The following is a 24043-nucleotide window of genomic DNA, read 5'->3' on the forward strand; positions in this document are numbered from 1 at the left end:
AACAACCTTATGATACAATTTAACTGCAAAATAATTTTCATGCATCATTAAATGCAACAATACAAGTTAGTATTTTGTGTGACAATATATTTATATAATTTCATTTAAAACAGATTTGTTAAATCTGCTTCCCACTCCCTATTCAATCAAACATAGTGACTTAGTTTTATTCCTAACATTTCAGAATCAGCAGCCATTAATGTTGAAAAATGTGTGTAAAAATCCTTTTATTCGTAACGAGGAGAAGAGCAGAATCAGGAAAACAGGTGAAAGAAATTCAGGTTGTAAAAATCAATTTATTCCTATAAATAAGCATTTGATTCAGTTTTTGTCCCTAGCAGGATACTGTTATTTGCTAATATCATGCTTCATGGATAAGGAGTATTAATAATTAGGAAGATTTACATACATACCAGTCACATGTATTTACATATCTAACACTTTAAATTCAATTTTTACATGCATGTCACCAAACCTATGACGAAATGCTGTTGTTTATCTTTTCATTTTTTTACCAGTAACAAAAATTCTGCCATTTTTTTGCTTGTGATATCCTATGTTTTTCTAATTTTTTTCATGCTGCTATATTGTGTTTTTCATACTTTTTAGCTCATTGATGGTAAACATGACTTCATTAAGGTTTTGTGGAAACAATTTTAAATTCCTGTAACCTGAGGCCGTCAATATTTCTATAAAATGGACATGCTCTCTAGTTCGACCACTAGAGAATATGCTATTAACAAGCTTTGCTTCATAAATCCTTGGTCTAGCTATTTGAAGCTGCCCTTTCAAATTCTTCTCTGTCATGTTAGTTAAGAGCTTTAAGTCCAAAACTATTCTCTCAGTTAAGAGTGGGCTGCACTCTGACAATAAAAAAATATAAAAAGATATATTTCAGTGGTCTGGTCGGACACCGCACACACGCAAATTTGTGTGCGGTGTGCAGACGCAATAATCGCTTGATGAACTGAGGGAAGAAAAAATTTTCTGTCTGCACTCCGAATTTGACTCAATCTGACTCTCACTAATACACTTCCATGTGTGTCATATCGGGACCATAAAAAATAACATTAAATTGGAATTGCAAACTTTATAATAACCCGAAAATAACCTTTAGGGTGTTATTTCGAGGTTATTAAAGTGAAATATATGAGTTTCTCTTTAATAACCCTGAAATAATCTCTGGAGTGTTATTTCAGGATTATTGAAGTAAAATATATGAGTTTCCTTTCAATAATCCTAAAATAAAATAGAAATAACCACGAAATAATCTTCGTAGTGTTATTTTAGGATTATTGAAATGGAACCGCGAAGATTGTTTCGAGATTATTGAAGTATAATATATAGATTTATCTTCAATAAAATCGAAACAACCCGATGATTTCACTTCAATAACTTCGAAATAACCCCTGCGATATAGCACACGTGACGACATATTATTTAATTATGCATGTAAACCTGCATCGAGAGTCCATACATAAAATTTACTAGTTAGGAGGCTTTGGGGATTTCGTATGTTTTCCGGTGTCAAGTTCGGGTGTGGGATACGTAAATAACACTGTTTTTGGGTGCTTGCTGCGTAAAAATAAAAAATAAATAAATAAAAAAGAAAACGCAACGCAAATATAATATTCGGAATTTATTTTGTTAAAACAAATAGGTGAAGCCATCCTGGGTTACTCCACCGGTATTCGTCTCCCAAGCGTCCGGCGATTCGTTGGGTCTGTCGAGAGATACCGCTGAGGAAGGGAGCTAAAGAATCAGTTGATCATGGCGGTTAGCGGCGGGAGGCAGAGGGTAGCATCCCTGCTACCATATGTAGTAAAAACCCTCCGGAAGGAATCCCTAACTCCTGCAAATCAAACCCTCCCTTCTCTCAGGTTTTAAGTTTCTTCTTCCTGACTATTCCATAGCCCATCTCGTTCTGATTCTTTTAGCATTTGAAAATGTAGTGGAAAAATCGGTAGTTTAGTTAGCAAGCTCTGCTTTTTTCTTTTAATTTTTTTTACCAGGCGCATGTTTTCCCTATACGACCAGATAAATATCATCGACAACGTCCCGGAAGATCAACTCCGATTTGAAGGGTATGTTTTGTGCCCTTAACGCTCTGTCGTTATGATAAGCTGTTGGATCTCCATCAACGTGCATTTTTATGTTACAATGTATTTGCTACTGTTTTCTTGGAGTTTTTGTTCCGCATTCTGAAAATTTAAAAGTTGCAAGGATTTATTAATGGTCAATTTTGTTTTTTATAGTTAAAATTGCATTTTAGTAAGTGTGAAATTTGGTTCTACTTATTTTTGTGGGAAAGGAATTGTTAGATGCAATGGTTTCTTAACTCTAAAAACCAGTTTGCAATTTGTTTTTTTTTCTTACATCTAACTAGATGATGGTTTTTAAACCAGTTTTAGGGGCTGCTTGGTATACAAACATTGCAATGCAAGGTGGTTTTAGTTGAAGATGTTAATTATTTGGTTTACTGATATCTTTACATATCAAAGGCCTAAATGATCCATAACCTAGATTAGTAACATTTAGGTGTTAGCTGAAATTTGACAACTTCTTTAGATGTCACTGACATCTTAGAAAACCTCTTAGGCTCTGTTTGGCGCAACTGCAGCTTCTCAACTTTTCAACTGTAGCTGCACTGCTCCAGGAAATTGCTGCGGGGAAGCAGCTGCAGGGAAGCTGACTGACTGTTTGGTGCAGCTGTGTGAAAACAACTGTGGGGCAGCTGTTTCTGGAGAAATGACCATACTGCCTCTGTTTGTTAAAACTGTTTAAATGAAGACTGTAACAGCTATATTTTTTAAACTTCTGAAGGAAAAATTCATTTCTAAACAGAACAGAAAGTTTATGTACATACAATCGTGGTTTCTTAACACATATTATGCGGATTGTTCCCTTGAATAAAGCATCCATCCAATTCATTTGCAGAACTGTGTTTCTATGGTGCATTTACATACATAACACACAATTCTTATGCGTTTGCATGCATACTACACAATTCATTTGCAAAATTGTGTTTCTATCAGAATATATATACCTTGTTGCAATTCTCTTGTGATCATCTACCAGAAGACAAGATTTATGATCAAACTAGGAAACAAAGAAGGTGAGAGCTATATCAATTCCGAAGAAACCATTCACTATGTTCTCCACATAAGAAAATGAATCTGGTAAGAAAGCTAGTTCAAATGGGCATATCTAGGTTGAATAGATTACTAATATGATTAGAAACATCTTCCAGGCTCTGAGAAGAAGACAACAGAAGAGTAGATATAGTGCAGTGTAAACAAGATCAAAAGTTCTTGTTTACTGTAAATTTTAGCACTATAAAATCTCAAATTCATGTTTTCTAAAAAATCAGCATTATTATTTCATTACAAAATAATTTTATATAGTATTGTCGTGCTCAAATTAAAAGTAATCAACAGACAGACATCATCATTCTGACAAAAAAATTAATAATATCTTCATCAATACAGACTCAACATTCCATATATTCATTTCTATGAACATGAGAAAGAGAATAGTTCACTATAAACAGTTGTATAAGAAAGTCAGACAGAATTTGTTACTGGGAGCAGTGACATGGTGGCTGTAGCTATATAACAAATGCAAAGACAAGAAAAAAGGGCTTCGCTTTAGCCGGTTCAGAATGTAGCAGCTTTTGAGAGGACACTTCTCATCCATTTAATAAAACACAATCTCGTTGAATTTGATGGGTTGAACAATTTCATCAATTAATGTGCCGCAACATAAATCCTCAAGTTTTTAACTAACTGTATATAATAGCGTAAAAATGCTACACCAACAATTAACTCCCCATTGCATTGAAAAATGTTTGAAACAACTAGAGCAGAGATATTATTCAGCTTCAGCAATAAGAAACATGTCTTGTCCAATAAGAAGAGAAATCTATACTATCATTTCAAAAATCATAGTTACTATAAAATATAGGGTCATATACATACGTAGCACTCAATTATTATGTATTTACGTTTCTAACACCTAAAATTTTCATTTTACCTTTCTAGCACCCACATATTTATAGAAACTAAAGTTCAGATGTTAAATATGTAAATACATAGGCATTGAGTGGTATGTATGTAAATCTTTTATTTTTAACACAATTTCATTTAAAACAATTATTGGAAAACTACTGGTTATTATGAAGTAATCAGCTGTAATGGCTTCGAGGTTATGAGCAGAAAATATAGTGAAGCAGAGGAAATTTGGCTAAATCTACAAGTCTTCATATGATAATGTCATCTTCCAAAACTGGTGATAATATGGATTCTGCTAGTTATGAAAGATGGCACTAATATGAATTCTGCTAGTTACAAAATATGGCACAAAGAACTCACAATACAGTTCAAGCTCCAAATCAACTAGTGAAATGCATAACTCAACAACTAGCAGTTTTAAATAATGAAATAAAGCATAATTTGGATGTGGTTGACAAAGCTGGGGCAAATCCAAAATCTGAAACTTGCAGTTTTTGAGAAAAGCTTCCAGTCAGATCATTGGAAGCAACAAAATTGCCACATTCATGCTCCTTATAGGGAAGAACACAGATGTGTCCAACTGCAGCAACAAGCATCTCAACTCACAAAATAAAATTCTTCAGCTTCATTGGAATTACTTATGAACCTTAAACCTCAACATATAAACTTCCATTGCAACACAAAATACATACCACTCCATTCTCATGAATTTACATATCTAACACCCCAACTTCAATTTTGAAGTTCACTATAAATAAAAAAAAAAAAAACTGTTTTATCATCCATACAAGCTACTTTTATGATGTCCAGAATAAAAGCTTATTCAAATCCATAATAAACATGATTTATCATCCATTCAAGCTACTTTAATCCAATCATGCTCCTACTATCGCATCAGTTATCCGTTTTCTCAACTTTGCCAATTCGCTTGCATCTTTCCCGCCTACAGTACAAGTGGTGAAAGCCTCATTATCCACTTCTATGAAAGACTGACCTAGAAGGTATTCCAAGGCTCTACAGGCACATGTTCTTCATTCTCTTACGCCAAATGGAAGTCGATATCGTTACGGGAATGTTGTCTTCTAATGTAATTATGTCATTGTAGTAAACACAATTTGTACATGCTTGGAGAAATTGTAGGGAGACATATCACAAAGTATAATCTATTTCTTTTTCCACACACCAAAAGCCCTCTTAATTACATCACGTAACGATGAAAGGTCGTTTATTAAACATTTTCTTTCTGCCTCGTGTAACGTTGTTTGCATGTGAAAAATCTGGTATGTGATATCTTGTGTCAGGAAATGACTTTAGATATCATTGTTGTAATGGGTAACCAACATCGACCAAATAGTATTTGCCTGATAAATTGAACAATTAATATGGAGATTCAAGTTGAGCATTTAATGAGCTCAATCCCGAGCGTATCTGTAAGTGGATGTGAAAATTTAGTATTGGGATCCCGCGTAACAGATTTAAAAACTCGACTGTCATGTGCACTGCTCTCCCAACCAGCCTTAACAAAAGTGAAACATATATTGAAGTCATAGACGACCATGACATTTTGGGTGTGGCTACCACAACGACTGATAAACACAAACTTATCATTATTTGGGATACGTGTGTGAACATGTGTTCCATCAATGACGCCGATGCAGTCCTGGTTGAGTTAATGTTAGGAAGACATATCATTGCATACTCTAATAAAGTTAACTATATTGCTTTCGAGAGAATACCTTGAAGAAGGACATATATCGTACATCCTTTGATATCTCAACATGTGTCTGCTCGAACTTATAATCTAAGGGTCTATTGACATGTGTGGACAGACTAACAAGTGCGCTCAATCCGATTGAGAAGTACCTGCTTATTGTTTCAGAGGAGTGCTGAAACCGCTCAATCACTCGCTCCTCGCATTGACTCATTTTGGGATAATATGAACAATGTTATTGCAAACACCTCACGTGGAGTGATACTCGAACATCCAATTAATAATAAATTATAAAGTTACAAAGTAACAAAGTTTACAAACAATGCTCACCGTAAGTCTTTCAGTCTATCATTTATCAGGTGCATCAACTGTTCGCTGCACTGGATCTCAACCCAGACCCGTGGATCCCTTTTTCAATTCTTTCCAAATTTTCCATTCCTTTTTCGGTTGGTCCCACTTGTTTTTCATTTGCAACATGTCGTAGTCCCTGCCTGTATATTCCTTGAAACATCTGATAATATTTTGCCACCCTTCTTTATTGAAATAGGTCATAGGTCTATTTCCCGTTCAATCTCTTTAAGACAGAGATCACAAAATAATATTTTTCGTTTCTTTTTCCCACAATGCGAGTGTAGTAACCTCTTTAGGTTTATTATCTATGTTATTACTAAATCAAAACAAAGACATGAAACACAACAGTAAAATCAATTAGAAAGTAGAAAAACAAATCTAAACTTGTGCAAATATTATTTAAGCATGTATTGTTAAATGACCATTTGGACTAAATCATGTTTATCAAATCAATCCCGTGAGAGTATGCAATAAAATGTGAATCACTATTTTAGAGATTCTGAGAGGAATGGGCACTCGATCTTAATATGGGTAATAAGTTATTCTAACCAAGTTTTTTTTCTAGGCTTATAATATCATCTTCTAATAAACAAATGCTTGGTTATTAATGAGCTTAAAAAATTCATTTTTCTTCTAACCCCTCCAATTTCAACATTTCATTCATCTTTCTAGTCAGATTTTCAATCATCCTTGCAAGTGAATTCATTCAAGTTGTTACTAAACAGAAAGATGTATATGTATATATAGATATTGATATATATTACAGTTAAGAATTTAATAAGAACTAAGGATTAATAAACATAAAGATTGCAAAAATGGTGAAAACATGAATTGAATAGTATGTAAGAACTGAGATGTAAGATTAACCGTAGAAAACTGTTTAGAAAAATTAAAAATCAATCTTTATCAATTATAATTCAATAGCCCTAAATACTTATCTTGTATGTAATAAAATTGAAAGCAGGCCGATGAATACAGAAACAACGAAAAACAACAGGAAGGATTTCTGGATAAGAAGCCACGAAGTACAACAACAAAATATAGAAAAAAAATTTGAAAGGAGACATACCGATTAGGAGCAGCGCTTCTATCAGGACTCGACGGTGGAAGATGAGCAGCCGCCTGAGAGAGGAGCAGGGGAGGCTTCGCGACAAGCAAGGGAGCAGCGGCGTAGGTTCGCGACATGCAAGGGAGCGACGGTTTCCTGAACGAGGTTAGGGCAGCTTTTGAGCGGGGCAAGCTGCTTCAATCAGGACTCCACACCCTAGAGCGACGGTGAAAGATGAGCAGCGGCCTAGTAGGGGGAGGAGCAGGGGAGTTCGCGACAAGGGAGTAGCGGGGCTTCGCGACAAGGGAGCAGCGGGGCTTCGCGACAAGGGAGCAGCGGGGTTTCCCGAGCAAGGTTAGGGTAGGTTTCGAGCGGGGCAAAGGAGGTATTAACGCTCGACAACGCCAGGCCGCATGTTCGATCCCACGACCCGCTTTCTTCCTATTTAGCGGCAAATGACCGTTGCCGCTGAAGGAAAGCACACCAAAAAAATGAAAACTTCGCAGTTTGGGACCGCGACGCTAAAAAAACGCGGCCCCAAACGGAGCCTTAGTGTAATCGTAAACAAAGTTTTAAAAGGTAGTGATAGGAGGTGAGACGTTTTGCTTATCATGATGAATATTATATTGTTAAAATTTTCACGATTAAAAATAATGATTACAAATCACATATAAGATAAAGGGCTTGAAATGTTCTAAAATCCGAAGTCCATATCAATACTATTCATTTTCTAACTTTAAGGCCTAATTATCATAAACATCTACAGTCAAGCAAAATAAGACGTTAAAATGAAATACAATTAGAGTAGAGGCATTGTTGGGCATCTATGAAGACATATAACAAGTTAACGGGAGAAATAAAGAGAACTAAGGGAATATCCAACAAAAGGCTATGATGTATTACATAACAAACGGAGGGGTTAATTTATTTATTAAAAAAATTAACATCTAAACTAAGTGCAACAAAATTTTTGAGATCATACATAAATTTAAGTGCAAGTAAAGAACACATAAAACAATTTTTACTTGGTTCTCTCAATTGACCTATGCCCGCATCTGATTTCCATGTGGATTAGGATTACACTCTTTACTAGTCGCTGCTAGCAAAGCTATTGCGCCCTTTGAATTAGTGGAAAAATTGTCCGAACCAACACATTCGCTCTATAAGCATTTTTTAATTCTTTGTAAGAAAATTCTAAAACAAATGCCTGTTGAGATCCACAATACCCTCTAAACATAATTCAAAATTTTTATTTTCATTTTACTCCAAGATGATGTTATTTTTTATATCTTTCTATTTTTTTCTTCTTATTGTTGTGCTTCTCCTTTTTTTTATTTTTCTCGTTCTTTCCACTTTCAACTAGTTCTATACATCCCATTTAATGTGTTCCGTCCAAAATTGAAAATTGCTCAAATTGCTCACTTAGATTTTGACTTGTTTTTAATTAGCATGACAAGGAACAAGCCTCGAGATTTTTTAAGGTGTAAGCCTTAAAGCCAATAAATTATACCAAGCAATAATTATTGTACGGAGTTCAAAGTATGTAATAAGAAATAATATATTAGCATCCCAACATATTAATAGTTTAAAATGTAACATATTAACATTTTAATATGGTCAAGTTAATAAATTGTTCAATATAAGAACTAATATATTTAACATTTAAACATCAAATCATAAAATAAAAAGGGTTATGCAAATATCAAAGTTCGATGTGATAAGATAATTATTCAAAATAAGTAATATACAATTAGTCTCACTCACACTCCTTCTATCATCCATAAAAGTAAGAACATAACAAGCCGCTAATATTAAATTTTTTTTTTTTTCAAATCTCTCCTTCACTTTTATCACTTAATGTGCTTTCATTAGAATCATCAACTTAACAACATTTTTTCTCTCACCTCATCTTCAGTTATGTCCATGTTCTGATTTTTCTTTGTTTTTAATCTTAAACAACTTATTTTATTTATTAAATATTAATTCATAATAATATTTATTAGATTTTAAAATAATAAGTATGTTGGTAGTATCTACTTTAATTATATCCCCAATTGTATATTATATGGGTAAGTAAGGAATATCAATTAGGTTTATTTTTCTTAAATTTATTCTAAAAAAATCTTGATCTAATTGCATAAATCTCATCGGAATTGAGGTGAGGCATGCCTCACATTATGTGAGGCGTAAGTCTCATGTAGTACCCAATGAGGTGTAAGCTTCATTTTGAATTTTTCTTAAAAAATGTTGAGGCGAGCCTCACATTGCATAATTACAAACCATAGTTTTGCTTTATACAATGAAAATATGCAACTCTTTTTTTCTTTTGCAAAAGAATCCTTATATCACTATCTTATAATTTTTAGAATTTTCATAAGGCTTTCTTCAAGATTGATCCCAAATATAATGAGATCATGACAAGTTCTACCACTTCTCATTTCCTTTCTGATGTGGATTCTTCATATTCTTGAGCTTGAAGAGCTACAACCTTTGCTTCTTGTTATATATATATATTTTTAGCATTTTATTTTCTCTTGCTAGCATAGTTTGCTTGTGTTCTATTAAAGAATCAGGAAGTTGTTCAAGAGTATAAATGGACAATTTCCTTGGTTTTGAGATGGGAGATGCCTTAGGATCTCATATTTTCGGGCAAGCACTATATAATCTTATGGACTAGATCAACATTCTTATGAGTTTTATTTTGAGAATGTAAATTATTTATAACCTAGTGTGCATCATTTTTTATGTTAAATAGTTCAAACACATGAACTGATCTATTTATATTATTATTTCAAATCTTATTTGTTTCATAAATAAGTAATGATTAACTTATCCAAATTTTTTTGGCAGTTAATAACATGAAAAGTATTTGCGATCATTGAGTTTTAAAGCATAGAATTGGCACTTGTGACTTTAGAATTAAGTTTATCAATATCTATCTCAGTATTAGTCCATTTTATTATGATTTTTAAACCATAACATTCTCAACTATTTTTGGTACATGGTTTGTAATCAAAAGTATGCATGTTCCGCAAAAGAAGATTTTTTATTTTTTAAAAAATACTCTTTCTAGTCTTTTCAATAATATGTGGAATGACCTGATTTTGTTCGATAGAACCATTTACTATGTGGATCCTTTATGGGCTACTCAACAAAAATTTTTATAATGAATTTTGTAATCAATAAAACTAACTTTCGAAAAATAAAATTCAATCACAAATAAATTTATGTGTAAGTGGAGTTAAAAACACATAAGAAAAATTTTACATGTGTTGTCCCCAATCGGCCTATATCCATTCTTTGTTAGAATTTAGGTTAAAATTCACTTCTAACTAATTATCACTAGCTAAACTCCATCGCTATTTATCATTAATCATATGAAGTATGAAAATTAAAATAAATAAAAATTTTTTCAATAAAAAATAAACAATTTTGATGTTTATAGTGCCATCACTCGTAAAAATAGAGAAGTTATTTTAACCAACATTTGGAAGATGTGGTGATAGTCCATTTCAGTAAATGATAGATGCATCTGAAGGCATTTATAGATAGATCTGTCAAAATATGCATATTACATATGATTTTTGCAGTGCAGAGAATATTGCAGGTTAGCCATTCATATTTTACATATTAGATTTCATAGCAGTTGTTAGCAGTGCACTATCTGTTTCTATTGATTAAAATTCATTAATTTTTTGCAACATTGTTGGATTGTAGAATGTATATGCATTCAATAGTATATTACGACTGTCACCACACCATCACATTTTATTAGATCTCACTCTCATTTTGGATGAGCGGTTTAATTTTTTTATTTAGCTCTCTACACATGATAGTTTTGTATGTCCCCCAATATCACCTCAAGAATCATTATTTATGACATAGAGGTCAGATGTCAAAGCCACAACAATGGGGAAAAGAGCATCAAAAATGTTTTTTAAGAGATCGGTCAGTTTGTGCGTCTCAGCATTACTCGCTGGGGACATGCAATATCTCCAAGTGGACATCCTAGATACTAATTTTTAATGTCTCAATTCATTTCTTGATTATTTTATGGGTATACTTGGATGCTCTCCAATTTTGAATGTCTGACATATCTATACTCATTCATTATTATGAGATATATATATATATTTTGTAGTAATATACACATCGTCTCTCTATTTAATAGTATATTTATTATAGTTATTTATTTGTGTTGCGTGTATCTATAGTATATTTTATAAAATTTGTCTAGCATCTATTTCCCAGAAAAAAAAGGGTATAAAATATAACTCAGAGATCCGCAAAAACCCCAAGAACTAGCTATAAAGAAATGTACTTCTAAATAGAGATACATAAGTTTATATTACTAAGATATATATATATATATATATCTATCTATCTGTGTGTGTGTGTGTGTGTGTGTGTGTGTATCTCGTGTGTGTGTGTGTGTGTATTTGATAGTATCAAACATTTATATACTTGTCAGACATCCAAAATTAGGGGAGTCATCTAAGGTTTCTTGTAGAAACAAGCAAAAAAATTGAAGGAGTCGTAAACAATTAATATCTTTGATGTCTTCTTGGAAGTATGATAGCCGTCTTCGGTGTGTTTTACCGAGATGTATGAATTGACCGATTTCTTAAATGCTACTGTTGATCTTTTTCCTTCAATTGTTGTGGCTCTGACATCTAAACATTATATGCTGTGAGTGATGATTATTAAGGTAGAATTAAGGGACATACCAATCTATCTTGTATAGGATGATCTATATGGGAAAATTGCATCACTCATCCAAAAAAAGGGTGAGGTCTAGTAATGTGATGATTTACATGACACCTGCTTCTGTGATCATAGCTACGGTGCACTAGTGAATGTGTTTGATATGGATGACTAACCTACAACTCTGTATTGTAACGATCATCTGTAAGATGCATACTTTGATAGACATCTCTACAAATGCTCTCAAAATTCATATATTATTTATTGAAATGGGCCATTATCACATATTTGAAATGTTGGTTGAAATAACTTTTTTGCTTTTAAAAAATGATGGTGGTACTAAAATTTTATAGCCATTAACATTAGTTCATAACTTAAATATATATTTGATAACATGAATTTAGATACTAGAATTCTCATCTGGTACTTTTGAATAATAGGTGGCGAGAGCCTTAGTTGGAGCTTGTAGCAAGTACAACAAAGCTTAAGATTTATACTAATACATATGCTCTTTATGTGTTGGATTCATATCAATATTTATATTATCATGGTGGACATTGAAAGCATGTATATTATCCCACTTCTGTATTTCAAGTTGAAATCTCTTTTCGCGCAGTTCATATATCAACTACTCATATCAATATCCAGTGATTTTAGGGCTCTCATATAATTTGAACAATAAAACTCAATATATAATATATCTACAAGGATGAAAACATGGCATTATAATTATATTTAAGAGTGTACTAGATTGGCTTTCAAGCAACTCATCAAGTTCATCCCTATACACTCTTACACCAGTTACTAATATTTCTTGCATGTATTGTTCGTTCCATCTATAATTTAATTTTAAGTAAATTAATAATACTATTGCTGTTTGTTCAATACCAATCAATTTATACCTGAATCTAAGGCTTTTTATCTTCCAAGGATTGAGGACATGACACATGAAATGTTGGTCGAATAACATGTAGATGCTACCAACTCCAAATTTGTAAAAGGTATAGACATCCTGTCATATTCATTTAGCTCACTTTTGTAGCAAGTTTCAATTCTTTATATAGATGGGCTAACACTGCACCGTTAAATGAGTATATTAAAAGTTCTTTTAGATTCTCCATTAATGATAAGTACTGAAGATTGATCTCGCATCCATACATATCAGATAATAAAAAACAACCGAATGTGATTAAAATGTATGCATGAATATACATCTAAAATACAATATCATTTAATTTTATGCAAGAATGATTACAGAAAATTCATTTTAGCCATCTGAGAGGCATGCTTGTACTTTTCTGCGCCTGACCCATTTGAAATGTTAATGTGAGCCCTTGATCAGTATAGTGGTGGTACACAACACCTACCTTCGGATGATCGTCGAGAAGGTCGTTGCAGCAATCAACCATCTGGGTGTGCGGCTCGATGTTAGCCATGTAGAGTAACAATGTTAGTATGTACATCTACTGGTTGGGAGCCATAGCTATCGTCGACTCGTCGCCGACAGTGAAGCCTATGTTGTTCCTCAGTCATGATACATATATATAAAATATTTGTCATTAATCATATGAGTGTGACAACTAAATAGAGAATTTTTTTTTCAATGAAAAGGTGAATTACTTGCTTGGAAATGATCTTTTAAAGATTATATTTGATATTCATTAACAATAAGCTCATAAAGAAAGTAATATTAAAAAAAATTATCCATCAAATACGATGTATGAAAGAAATTTGACACAAACAAATTATGAAAAGGGAAGATTTTTACATTACTGAAAAATCTAACAGACTGAAAGCTAATTGAGAAAGAAATAAAATATTGTTATAAGGTGAGAGGACATCATAGTTCAAATAAATTTTGTTGTAAAATAAATAGGTCCATGAGATAATCATAGTTCCAAATTTAAAAATAGGACTAGCAAGGCGAGGAGTTGTCCATAGTTATACCCGACTTAACATTCATGGTGATACCATTTTTACTTCTCAACAATGATATCTACACATACAATATTTATTATTTCGTGTGAGTTTCACTAGCAAACCAAAAAAAAAAAAAGAAAAAATTAATCAGACCAAAAACCAAAAAAATTATTTCTGTTACTTTTGAGCTTAAGTAGATTTGTAGATTTATTGAGCTCTGTTGGTCGCAAACAAACTGCAAATTATGGTGTTTCTTATTCTATTCTTATCCTTATGATTGATGTGGCATTTAGTCAGTGACCATCCGAATTTTCTCTTGATAAGTATGTGAAAGTAGCTCAATAATACCATTTGTATCATCAAATTCTATCGTTCAGAGTTCTGTGGAATTATATCTGCATATGTTTTCTTATATTGGTGGATCAAATAATACTATGAAATATATGAGTTGTGATTAAGCTGATGGTATTTGAATGTTACAATCACATGTAAGCACAACATATAAAATATTTTATGCCTAATGCAAGAATATATTGCACCCTGATTGTTGCTGATATGAACTTGATAAATATGTCATGAAATATCATAAGTCTCGGTACTCGTGCATCATTTTTGAGTTGTTGTTGACAACTTTTTAGCTTTAGACTCATATCTCCTTAGACATGTGGCTATTTTTCGTGAACAATTTGATTTATTTCTTTATTCCAGCTCACTTGCAGCTGTATGCATCTTAAAAAAGAGATTTATGCTGTTATAATAAATGAAATGTATTAGAGCTTGTATTAACAATCTTCTAGCACATCTTAGGACTCAATTAAAATACCCTGATCCATTTGTAGACTCTACTTGGTCGGATCTCTTTGTAGAAGCTAATCAACAAGTTCTTTAATATTTTTTATGTATGTTATGTCCTGATTGAATACATACATATCGTCGTTGCAACCCGCCCAATACATCTTCTGTCAAACAGTCTCCACATCTGATATACTCATGCTACGAAATACTTTCTTGAAATTCTCACGCAAATCTCTGAAGTAATGTTTGTGTTGCCCAAGAAAAGATATTATGATAAACACGCGCAATCTCAGTATGCATAATTTGTGCTGATGCATAAATCATTATTCATATACGATTTTAGAAATCACCACCAAGACTCATTTTCGCCAGACTCAATAATGGCGAATGTCAACATAAATATATCATTATTATCATCAATAACAACTGCAGTCCATAAATGCCCATATACTTTCCTAACAAAAATGTTTCATCCATATTTAAAACTTGTTGAAAGTGAAGCCATCCTCTAATCGTGGGTTGAAAGACCAAAAATCTTATCATCTCATAAATTTATACATTGAATGATATAACTTTTTTTCAGAACTTCAAAAAATTGCCTTAATTATCTTTATCATATCATCCCACACTCTAATGTATGATATTTTTATGTTAAACTTAAATTTCACACGACCAATGATTTCCTTTGGTTTTAGATCCATTTGATGTTGGATATATGGAGGAATGAGAAGTGAAATTAAGGGTCTGTTTGGCGCAGCTGTTGATTATTTATAATCTGCTGATAAGCAGATTATTTTGATAATCTGATAATCTGCAGATTATCAGAATAATCTGACTTGCTATTTGTAGCAGCTTATTCAGATTAGCTTATTGGTGGTTAAATGACATTTCTGCCCGTCTGATAAAATTGTTTGGGGCAGCTTATTCAGAATAGCTTATTAGTAGTACAAAAACATATAGTGCAGAAGCATACAATCATCACAAGTCAGTTCAAATTAGCTTATTGGTGGTTAAATGACATTCCTGCCCGTCTGATAAAACTGTTTGGGGCAGCTTATTCAGAATAGCTAATTGGTAGTACAAAAACATATAGTGTAGAAGCATATAATCATCACAAATCAGTTCCAAAATATGACATACAGTTCTCGCACTATCGTGAGTACCAGAAGAAATAAAAAAGGACAAAGACAAATACAACTACAATGAGAAATATTAAAATATTTAATTTTAAACTCTGGCTATGCCAATCATCATCTGCACTATCAACCTAGAAAAACATCAGATTCCCATGACTGCTGACAGTGTAATATGTGGGGCTGTCAGCCCACCGGAAGAAACCACAATGAGCTGAAACTCTCTTGGCACAACCGTAGTGAGACTGACGTGACACAAGCAACGAAGACGGTAGTCCACAATAATACAAAATAAAGATTCACAATAACACGAGAGAGCATATGAATTGTATGACACCCAAAAGAAAGCATATAAGCATTGCAGTACTTGCAAATAATCCATCAAAATGATTCATGATTTGAAATTCACAAACAGGAAGCATAAGCAGAGCATAAATATTCATGATTCTACCAATCTGATAAATATCACAAAACCCAACATCCATCAAAAACCAATTTTGCTTTCATCAAATATCAGAAATCATATAATGCTCATGAATCTTATGGCTTTCACCAACTAGCACTAAGAAAATGTGAGAAGAATCGATAAAAAAATCCATAAAAAATCTAAGCATTGCAGTACTAGCTAAAAAATCCATTGCAATACTAGCAAAGCATCCACCAAAAATCAATTTCTTTATTGGAGATAGAAAAAAAAAATTTCGAATCATAGCACTCAAAAAATGCGAGGACAACACTCGGTACCTCTCTATCCAGGAACAAAGTTCTCGTAAAACTTTCAAGAAAATGCGAGGAGGAGGCGAAGAATCGGTACCTCTGGATCCACAACCTAACAAACGAGAAATGGGGGAGGGGAAGGGTGCACGATATCGAGAACCGAGCACAGAAGCTCTTGATCGCAGAGTTATGGCAACGACAAAGGAGACGGGATCGGGAGACGGGATCGAGGGGCTGAGGGTAATAAGCTAACCCTATACGCGGAACGCGGGGCTCGGAGAGCGGCAAACGATCGAGGATTTTCTTAAGAAAAATTTACGAGCGTTATCCCACCGCCGGACCCAACGCCCGAAACAAACGAGCCAACGGCGTTCCGAAAATGCCGGAAACAGCAATAAGCTGTGCACGGACCCTAATTTATATATACATTGTTTTTGTATGGACATCATATTGGGATGGGTGCAACTATGCTGGGTTGTTTTGCTAGAAATCTTTCAAGCACTCTCTAGACGATGTTTGTCTGGTTTAGTTCACTATTTTATACTCGATACTATTAAGCATTGACAACCCACCAATTGTACATTGAGATTCACTTTTTTTTAAAAAATGTATCTTTTGACAGTTCCTAACATAAAATTTTCTTGAATAGATATTATGTGCTCAATCGGACAATCAAAGCTATCATTCTCATCCCACTCCTGTGCAGTTTCACATTATTGGATATACTCATTGTTATTAATCATTTGATTTGCTATGCTACTATTAAGAATTGCATTATCTTATATCAGTGCATGCCTATGCAATTCTACATTATCATGCTCCCAACCTCATCTTCATCCAACTCGCTGTTAGTACCATTATTTTCATCAATTGAATTGTTATCCATTATGTCATACTCTTCAACAATTGGAGGTAATTATATCCGATTACAAGATCCTTCAAAGTTTTTGTGTGGAGCTACCCACCATTAAGAAATTGTAAGTAAAAGTATTTCTGCAAGTGAATTAACTGTGTTATTAGTATATTAGAATTTATTTTAATAGCCATAATATAAATGTTCTTCATAAACATGTTCGATGAAGGTTCTGATATTATTTGATCTACATTATGATTATCTATCTGAAACAAGACAATCTCCACATAAAGTACTCTACTCTAACTTGAAACTTATGCTACACAAAGTACTATAACTTAAACTTCTACTAGAGCAATTTCAATTATCTTATTATCATCGACATTAGCTACAATAAATTTATTATTGACTGGGTAACGTCATACTACATTCAAATTATACTTTGACAAGTCATATATCAAGCTTCAAAGTATTAAACTTTTCAACTCTGGATATATCGTATGCGATGGGACACAAATTGATCTACTTCTACCCTCTATATAATTTGACGTAACATTTTCAAATACAATTAATTCTCTGTGATACCATAATATCGACTAGACAATAGTTTTACTCATTTTGTACGTACTTCTGCTAAAATCAAGCAACATATATTGTCAATATGAATGGAATTTATGAATATGTGGAAAAAATGATATAGTTCAACAATGGAAGGATCAGACTATTTATGAAAAAAATTAAGGAGCTTACAATTAGTTAAAATTATTGATAGACACAAATATTTTTAATAGGAATGAATTAACTTAATACTTCTACTTATAAAGAAAGAGTACAACATATTTATCAACTAATTAACATTTAATGACCTAAATGAAAAATGACCATTAGCATCAATCACTTAAAACAAATTGTAGCAGTTTTTTGGCCATCATTATCTGCCACATATAACAATATATAAGAATAAAGCTTCAAAACTATGACTCTATTATTCTACCATTAGTTAATATTATTGATAGACACAAATATTTTTTAATAAGAATGGATTAACTTAATACTTCTACTTATAAAGAAAGAGTACAACATAATTATCAACTACTTAACCTCAAAGACCTAAACGACAGATGACTATTAGCATCAATCACATGGTACAAAATGTAGCAGTTTTTTGGCCATCATTATCTGCCACATAGAACAATATATAAGAATAAAGCTTCTAAACTGAATGAATATAGATCTGGTTATTAAATGAGCTCTAATCAATCATTGACATATTATTCTAATTATTTGGTCCACAAATTTTCTATTCCCTGCGAACTACTTAATATAAAAAATCAAAGAATCATTGGTTGAAAATATGATATATATATAACGAAAAGTTTTTAGTTGTCTAAACAAGTTCGTCAAACAAGGACAGTAAGAAATCATACAATTTTCTAGTAAATTTTACAATGAATTACAACTATTTCAATAAATAACAAAATCATTGAAATCAAAATAGAAATATATATCACAATGAAGAGCATAATTTTTTTATAAACCTATGTCATCAGTGTCTTAACAAATGAGGTTATAAAAGGTACAACATTCCAATAATAGAACAACAACAACAACAAAACCTTAATCCCACTACGTGGGGTCGGCTACATGAATCTTTTTTCTCCATTGCGTCCTATTTAGTGTCATATTTTTATTTAGTTCTAATCAATTAAGATTATTTTTTATACAATAAGCCCAAGCTTCCCAGGTCTACCTCTGATTTTCTTAACATAAATCGAATCTAAAACATCTACTCTCCTAATCAGATCATCAGATAGTCGAGGTTTAATGTGACCAAACCACTAAGGCGACTTTCTCTAATTTTGTCCGTCAGTTGCACCAACCCTATCACGGTTATATTCATTTCACATTTTTTCTCTAAATGTAAAGCCACTCATCCACCTAATCATTCTCATCTCGACAAAACTTAACTTAATATTACGCTTCTCTTTTAAATGCCAACATTCAGCCCTATAGAGCATTGCAGGTCTCACCACTGTCTTAAAAAGTTTTCCTTTCAGTGTAAGCGGTACTTTTCTATCACACAAAAAACTCGAAGCATTCCTCAGCTTCAACCAACCAACTTGAATTCTACTATTAACATCCTCATCTATATCACCATCGCTTTGAACAACAGACCCGAGATATCTAAATCATTTACACATTATTTTAATAATTTGATCACCCAAAGTTACACTTCTGTCACTTGAGCCACTACTACTAAAATTATATTCCAATAATAGAAGGAAAAAAAAAATTAAGAATAAAAATAGTGCTTAGATCAAAATCAAACCAATAAAATGAGACATATGCATAGTCTTTTCGCTGTTAATGACATTAATGATTGCCTAAAAATCTCCAAGTTAACCTAAGACACCACATTATCATCATAGGAAGCATAAAAATCCTTATACTAGTCAGGTGCATATAAAAGCTACAAAAAATTATCATCAACGCTCTCAAACTTTCTAGAACATAAATGAATCAAACTACAGTCCATAGTATAATTTATATATACCAAATCGTGCACATTATGCTACAAAAGGAATACTACAAATCAAGAACATAAAGCGAACCTTAGGCCTATCACAATCGCTCGAGCAATTGGATGTCGCACCGGAGAGGGGAGAGCTGGGCACGCTTGCCTCGGTGCAGGGTCCGGCGCCTTTGATGCGAGCACCATTGGACGCCACTGGTGGGTTTCGATGGAAGTGGATGGAGATTGGAGAGCAAAGAATTGCTCTCTGACAGGGAGAAAGGGCCGTCGCTTGGGAAGAATGATTGAAATCAGGTGAAGATTTGGGGATTTAGAGTTTTAAATCCTCGTCAGCATGAGTTACCATGTCAAATGGTGACTCAGCCACGTGGTTCAACTTGGTCAAGTGAGACGTGGCAACTCAATTGATTTGCGATTTTTTTTTATATGTTGATTTAAAATATTAATTTTTTAGAATTTGTCTATGGATCCAAACAAAAAATCAAGTGAACCTCTGTAAATAGCAATCTCAGGTGAACTCGAGTAACAAAGAAATGTCTACTCACGATTACATTCCTGGAGATTGTGGTCTCAGGTGAACTAGAGAAATCACAAACAACAGGCCACTGGAACCTTCATTACCTGATAGCTCATTTACTGTACCCTGGAAATATCCATGAACTGTATCTAACGAATTAAATAAAATTGGACCAGAGAATCATAATGCTAAGAGAACAAGTCCTTTCTCATTGGCATTTTTCATCATTATAGGCATGCTATGTCTTACGAATAAACTGGAATTTAAAGCTACGTAAATAAAACAGTTAAATTAAACATATCTCAATTATCAAATTGCTAATTTCTATTCATACCCATGTAAGAACCTTAGATGCAAATCCTTTAAAGTATTCATTTGGGTCATAACACAGGATAATGAGGCCATTGTCCCAACGACACACATTCTGATCTAGTTCTTATGATAGTGTACAACTGTACATACACTCTTCCTATTTTATTATTATGGAAGATATACATACATACCGCTTAATTTTATGTATTTAAATATGTAGCATCTATACTTCAATTTTTACATACATATGCAGCCTTACCTATGCATGAAAATGTGTATTTCACTTTCTAAAAGTTAAAATAGTGATTTTTTTTATGTGATATTGAAGGTTTTGTTGGTATAAATTTAATATAAGTAGAGTTTAGGTGTTGGGTATGTAAATAAGTAGGAATTGGATGTTACTTATGTATTTTATAATTTGCAAGAATTGAATAAGGCATGCCCACTGATGCCACGGTGATGATAAAGATAAACATAAGATATCACTTATCCTGTAATTGATACTTCTAAAATTGCTGGATTGTATTCAAGTAATAAATTTCAGGTATTAAATGTGATTTTGTTGACCTTTTACTCTGGTAATTAGCGAAGTTCAATATGCAGGTTAAAACTACATTAGATTGTTTATGATGTTTTGCAGAATATGATGCTTTGTTTTTTTATATCTTGGCTTGATATCCCATTTTTTACTTTGATTGTATTTGAAACACTCACTTTGAGAAAAAAAATGTTGAACGCTTTGGTTTAGAGGTTGCTCCAAATTATTTGATCTCATTATCTTTTGTTTCTTTTAGCAGAAGCTCACATTACTATTTGATTAATAAACTCTTTATCTAGGTACTCTGACACAGGTTTCACAATTAATAAGATTAAATATGAGGGAAGCTTGCTAATTGTTGAGAACAAAATCATGTCCTGGGCACCGAAAAGATTTTCGGATATCAATGCAGAAAGGTTTGTAGCAGAATTACTTGTATGAAATACTCATTTTAGTTTTTGAATCAGAGTTATTTTATCTAGACTGAATCTCTTAGCCCTATATTTTTCTTCGACCCATCTTAGTGATATTCTTATATTAAATAGTTGGTATCAAAATTTGTTGGTTGCATTAAAGAACTAATGCTCAATTTTTATGAACATAGTGCAGCTTATCCATTTTCAAGATCCTGAGGCCTGTTCCAGGTATTTGATCTGAATTTGACCATTTTCACGTCTTTTTGGACATTTTAGTTAAGAATTGCTGTTCTTTCCCCCAAAGTGGCATATATGTAAAAATGAATGGTTAGGTGTAAGATATGTATATAGATAACAATGAGTGGCAATGTATGTAAATTTTTCAAAATTTTATGTCACATATGCTGCGCAATATTGCGCCCCAGAAAAGCTTCTTTTATCAACCTAGAGCATGGTAGGTGAATAAGTAATTGTCAATAATTTAATATATATGGAGTGAATAAGTAATTGTCAATAATCTAATATATTTGGACATTTTGAAACAGATTAATACATAAAGTTTCTGCTGCTTATCTTATTCTGCAGTCTTTTTTTTCTTCTTTGCACAACTATCCAGTATAAGTGGTGGACTGTAAAAACTGTTATTTATTTATTTATATTTTTTAAAATCTTTATACAGAGATTCTCATTCTCGGCTGCGGAAGGCATATTGAACCTGTAAATCCAGAGCTTCCAAAATTTCTTCGATCTATAGGCATGAAACTGGAAGCTATTGACTCGGTATTTTCTTATGCCTAAACAGTTTTTTTAATTAAATTATATAAATATTTAAATTTAGTTTTGCAGTTATCGAGAAATTGCAAGCTTCAGCTATGTTTTACATATGTAACACCTAAACATTCATATTCACATGCCTCCCACTAGGGCTGTCAAAAAAGCTCGTTGTTCGCGAACAGTTCGTGTTCGGTTCGTCAATGAGTTCGTGTTCGATTCGTTCGATAAGTAAACGAGACAAACGCGAACAAATTTTTTTCGTTCGGTTAGTTAAACGAACCAAACATGAACAGTGATGCGTTCGTTCGTGTTCGAATCGTTATTGTTTGAAATATAAAATAATATAAAATAATTATATATAAAAAATTTATTATATTTTAAAACATTAAATTTTATAAATTATAATATATAATAAAATAATAATAATAATATATTAATATACTATAGCAGTAATATACTAATATAGATATTGAATATTTATATAATATAAGTTATATAATTAATATATAATATTATTTTTATATATTAATATTAGGGATGTCAAACTGGCTCGTCGTTCGCGAACAGCTCGTGTTCGGTTCGTGTTCGGCTCGTTCGTTAAGAAACGAACACGAGCTTATTTCAAACAAACTAAATTTTAAACGAACCGAACACGAACACAAGCTTTGTTCGTTCGTGTTCGGATCGTTTACACCCCTACCTCCCACTCAACTATAGAACATCACATCAAAAATACCCCTTTTGCTATCTTTTTAAAAGTAAATTGCATATTTTCATGCATGGGTCTTAGACCAAGATTTTGCAAGTGTAAATATCAAATTTTGGGTGTTAGACATGTAAACATAGACATGTAAACACATAAGAATTGTGCGGTATGTTTGTAAATTTTTTTGCTTGTCTTTTTCCTTTGTCATTCATTAGTAGTTTTTGTCATTTGTTTGACAGAGAAATGCAGCTTCCACATATAATATATTAAATGAAGAAGGAAGAATGGTTGCTGCAGCACTTCTGCCTTTTGGAGTTTCTTCATAATTTCTGCGCGCCTGATAAGCCTCTTTCATTTAATATATACTACATGAAATCCATATGGCTTGGTTCATTCATATCAAGCAAGAATCTTCATTCCTGTATACAGTTCCAGCTACATGTATTTGCCTGTCTAAATTTACTGATGATATTTTATGTAATTTGAGAATTGTGTGGAGTTTTGTAGAAATTGCTGGTAGTCTCAGTAGCTTTAACTTAACTATTTCCAATGTAAGAAGGCCATAAGTCAAATTCCTCTTGGAGTTTATTCGTTAAATTGTTACTATACTTTTCAGTAAGCTATTAAAATTTAAGTTTGAATTATCAAATTTTAAGGAAGAGAAAAAATAAGTTAGACCACATCTTTCTATAGAAGCAACAACTGTTCAAAAAGGTGCGGTGATTATTAAAGTTTTGTCTTAAAATAAGACCGCAACTTTCTAGTAGCCACTGCGCAGACATGTTATGTTGCAAATCACAACTTTTTGAAGAAACAGACAAAACATAATTTTGTCAAATACAAAAATGAGCGGTGTAACACCACATCGTCACTACACTACTGCCCTAAATGCACTTTGTATCCCTCATTTCTTGATGGCTATAGTTGTGAGCTTTGATTTTATCTAATGTATTTTAAAATTATGTTAATTATTTATAGATTTTTATTGGAAAAATTTTGACCAAT

The 24043-nt window shown here is 32.6% G+C and overlaps 1 protein-coding gene across 1 annotated transcript; it reads left to right on the forward strand.

Annotated features, from left to right (window-relative positions):
* Nucleotides 1-1648: 1648 nt before the first annotated feature.
* On the forward strand, nucleotides 1649-23596 carry LOC110021208 (NADH dehydrogenase [ubiquinone] 1 alpha subcomplex assembly factor 3-like). The gene is made up of 6 exons (XM_020719617.1): nucleotides 1649-1880; nucleotides 2013-2084; nucleotides 21442-21558; nucleotides 21752-21786; nucleotides 22238-22338; nucleotides 23278-23596. The coding sequence occupies exons 1-6, from the start codon at nucleotides 1771-1773 to the stop codon at nucleotides 23362-23364; spliced, it is 522 nt and encodes a 173-aa protein (XP_020575276.1). The 5' UTR covers nucleotides 1649-1770; the 3' UTR covers nucleotides 23365-23596.
* Nucleotides 23597-24043: the final 447 nt, after the last annotated feature.

This window comes from Phalaenopsis equestris, unplaced genomic scaffold (assembly GCF_001263595.1).
Source record: "Phalaenopsis equestris unplaced genomic scaffold, ASM126359v1 Scaffold000123, whole genome shotgun sequence".
NCBI classification, from domain to species: Eukaryota; Viridiplantae; Streptophyta; class Magnoliopsida; order Asparagales; family Orchidaceae; genus Phalaenopsis; species Phalaenopsis equestris.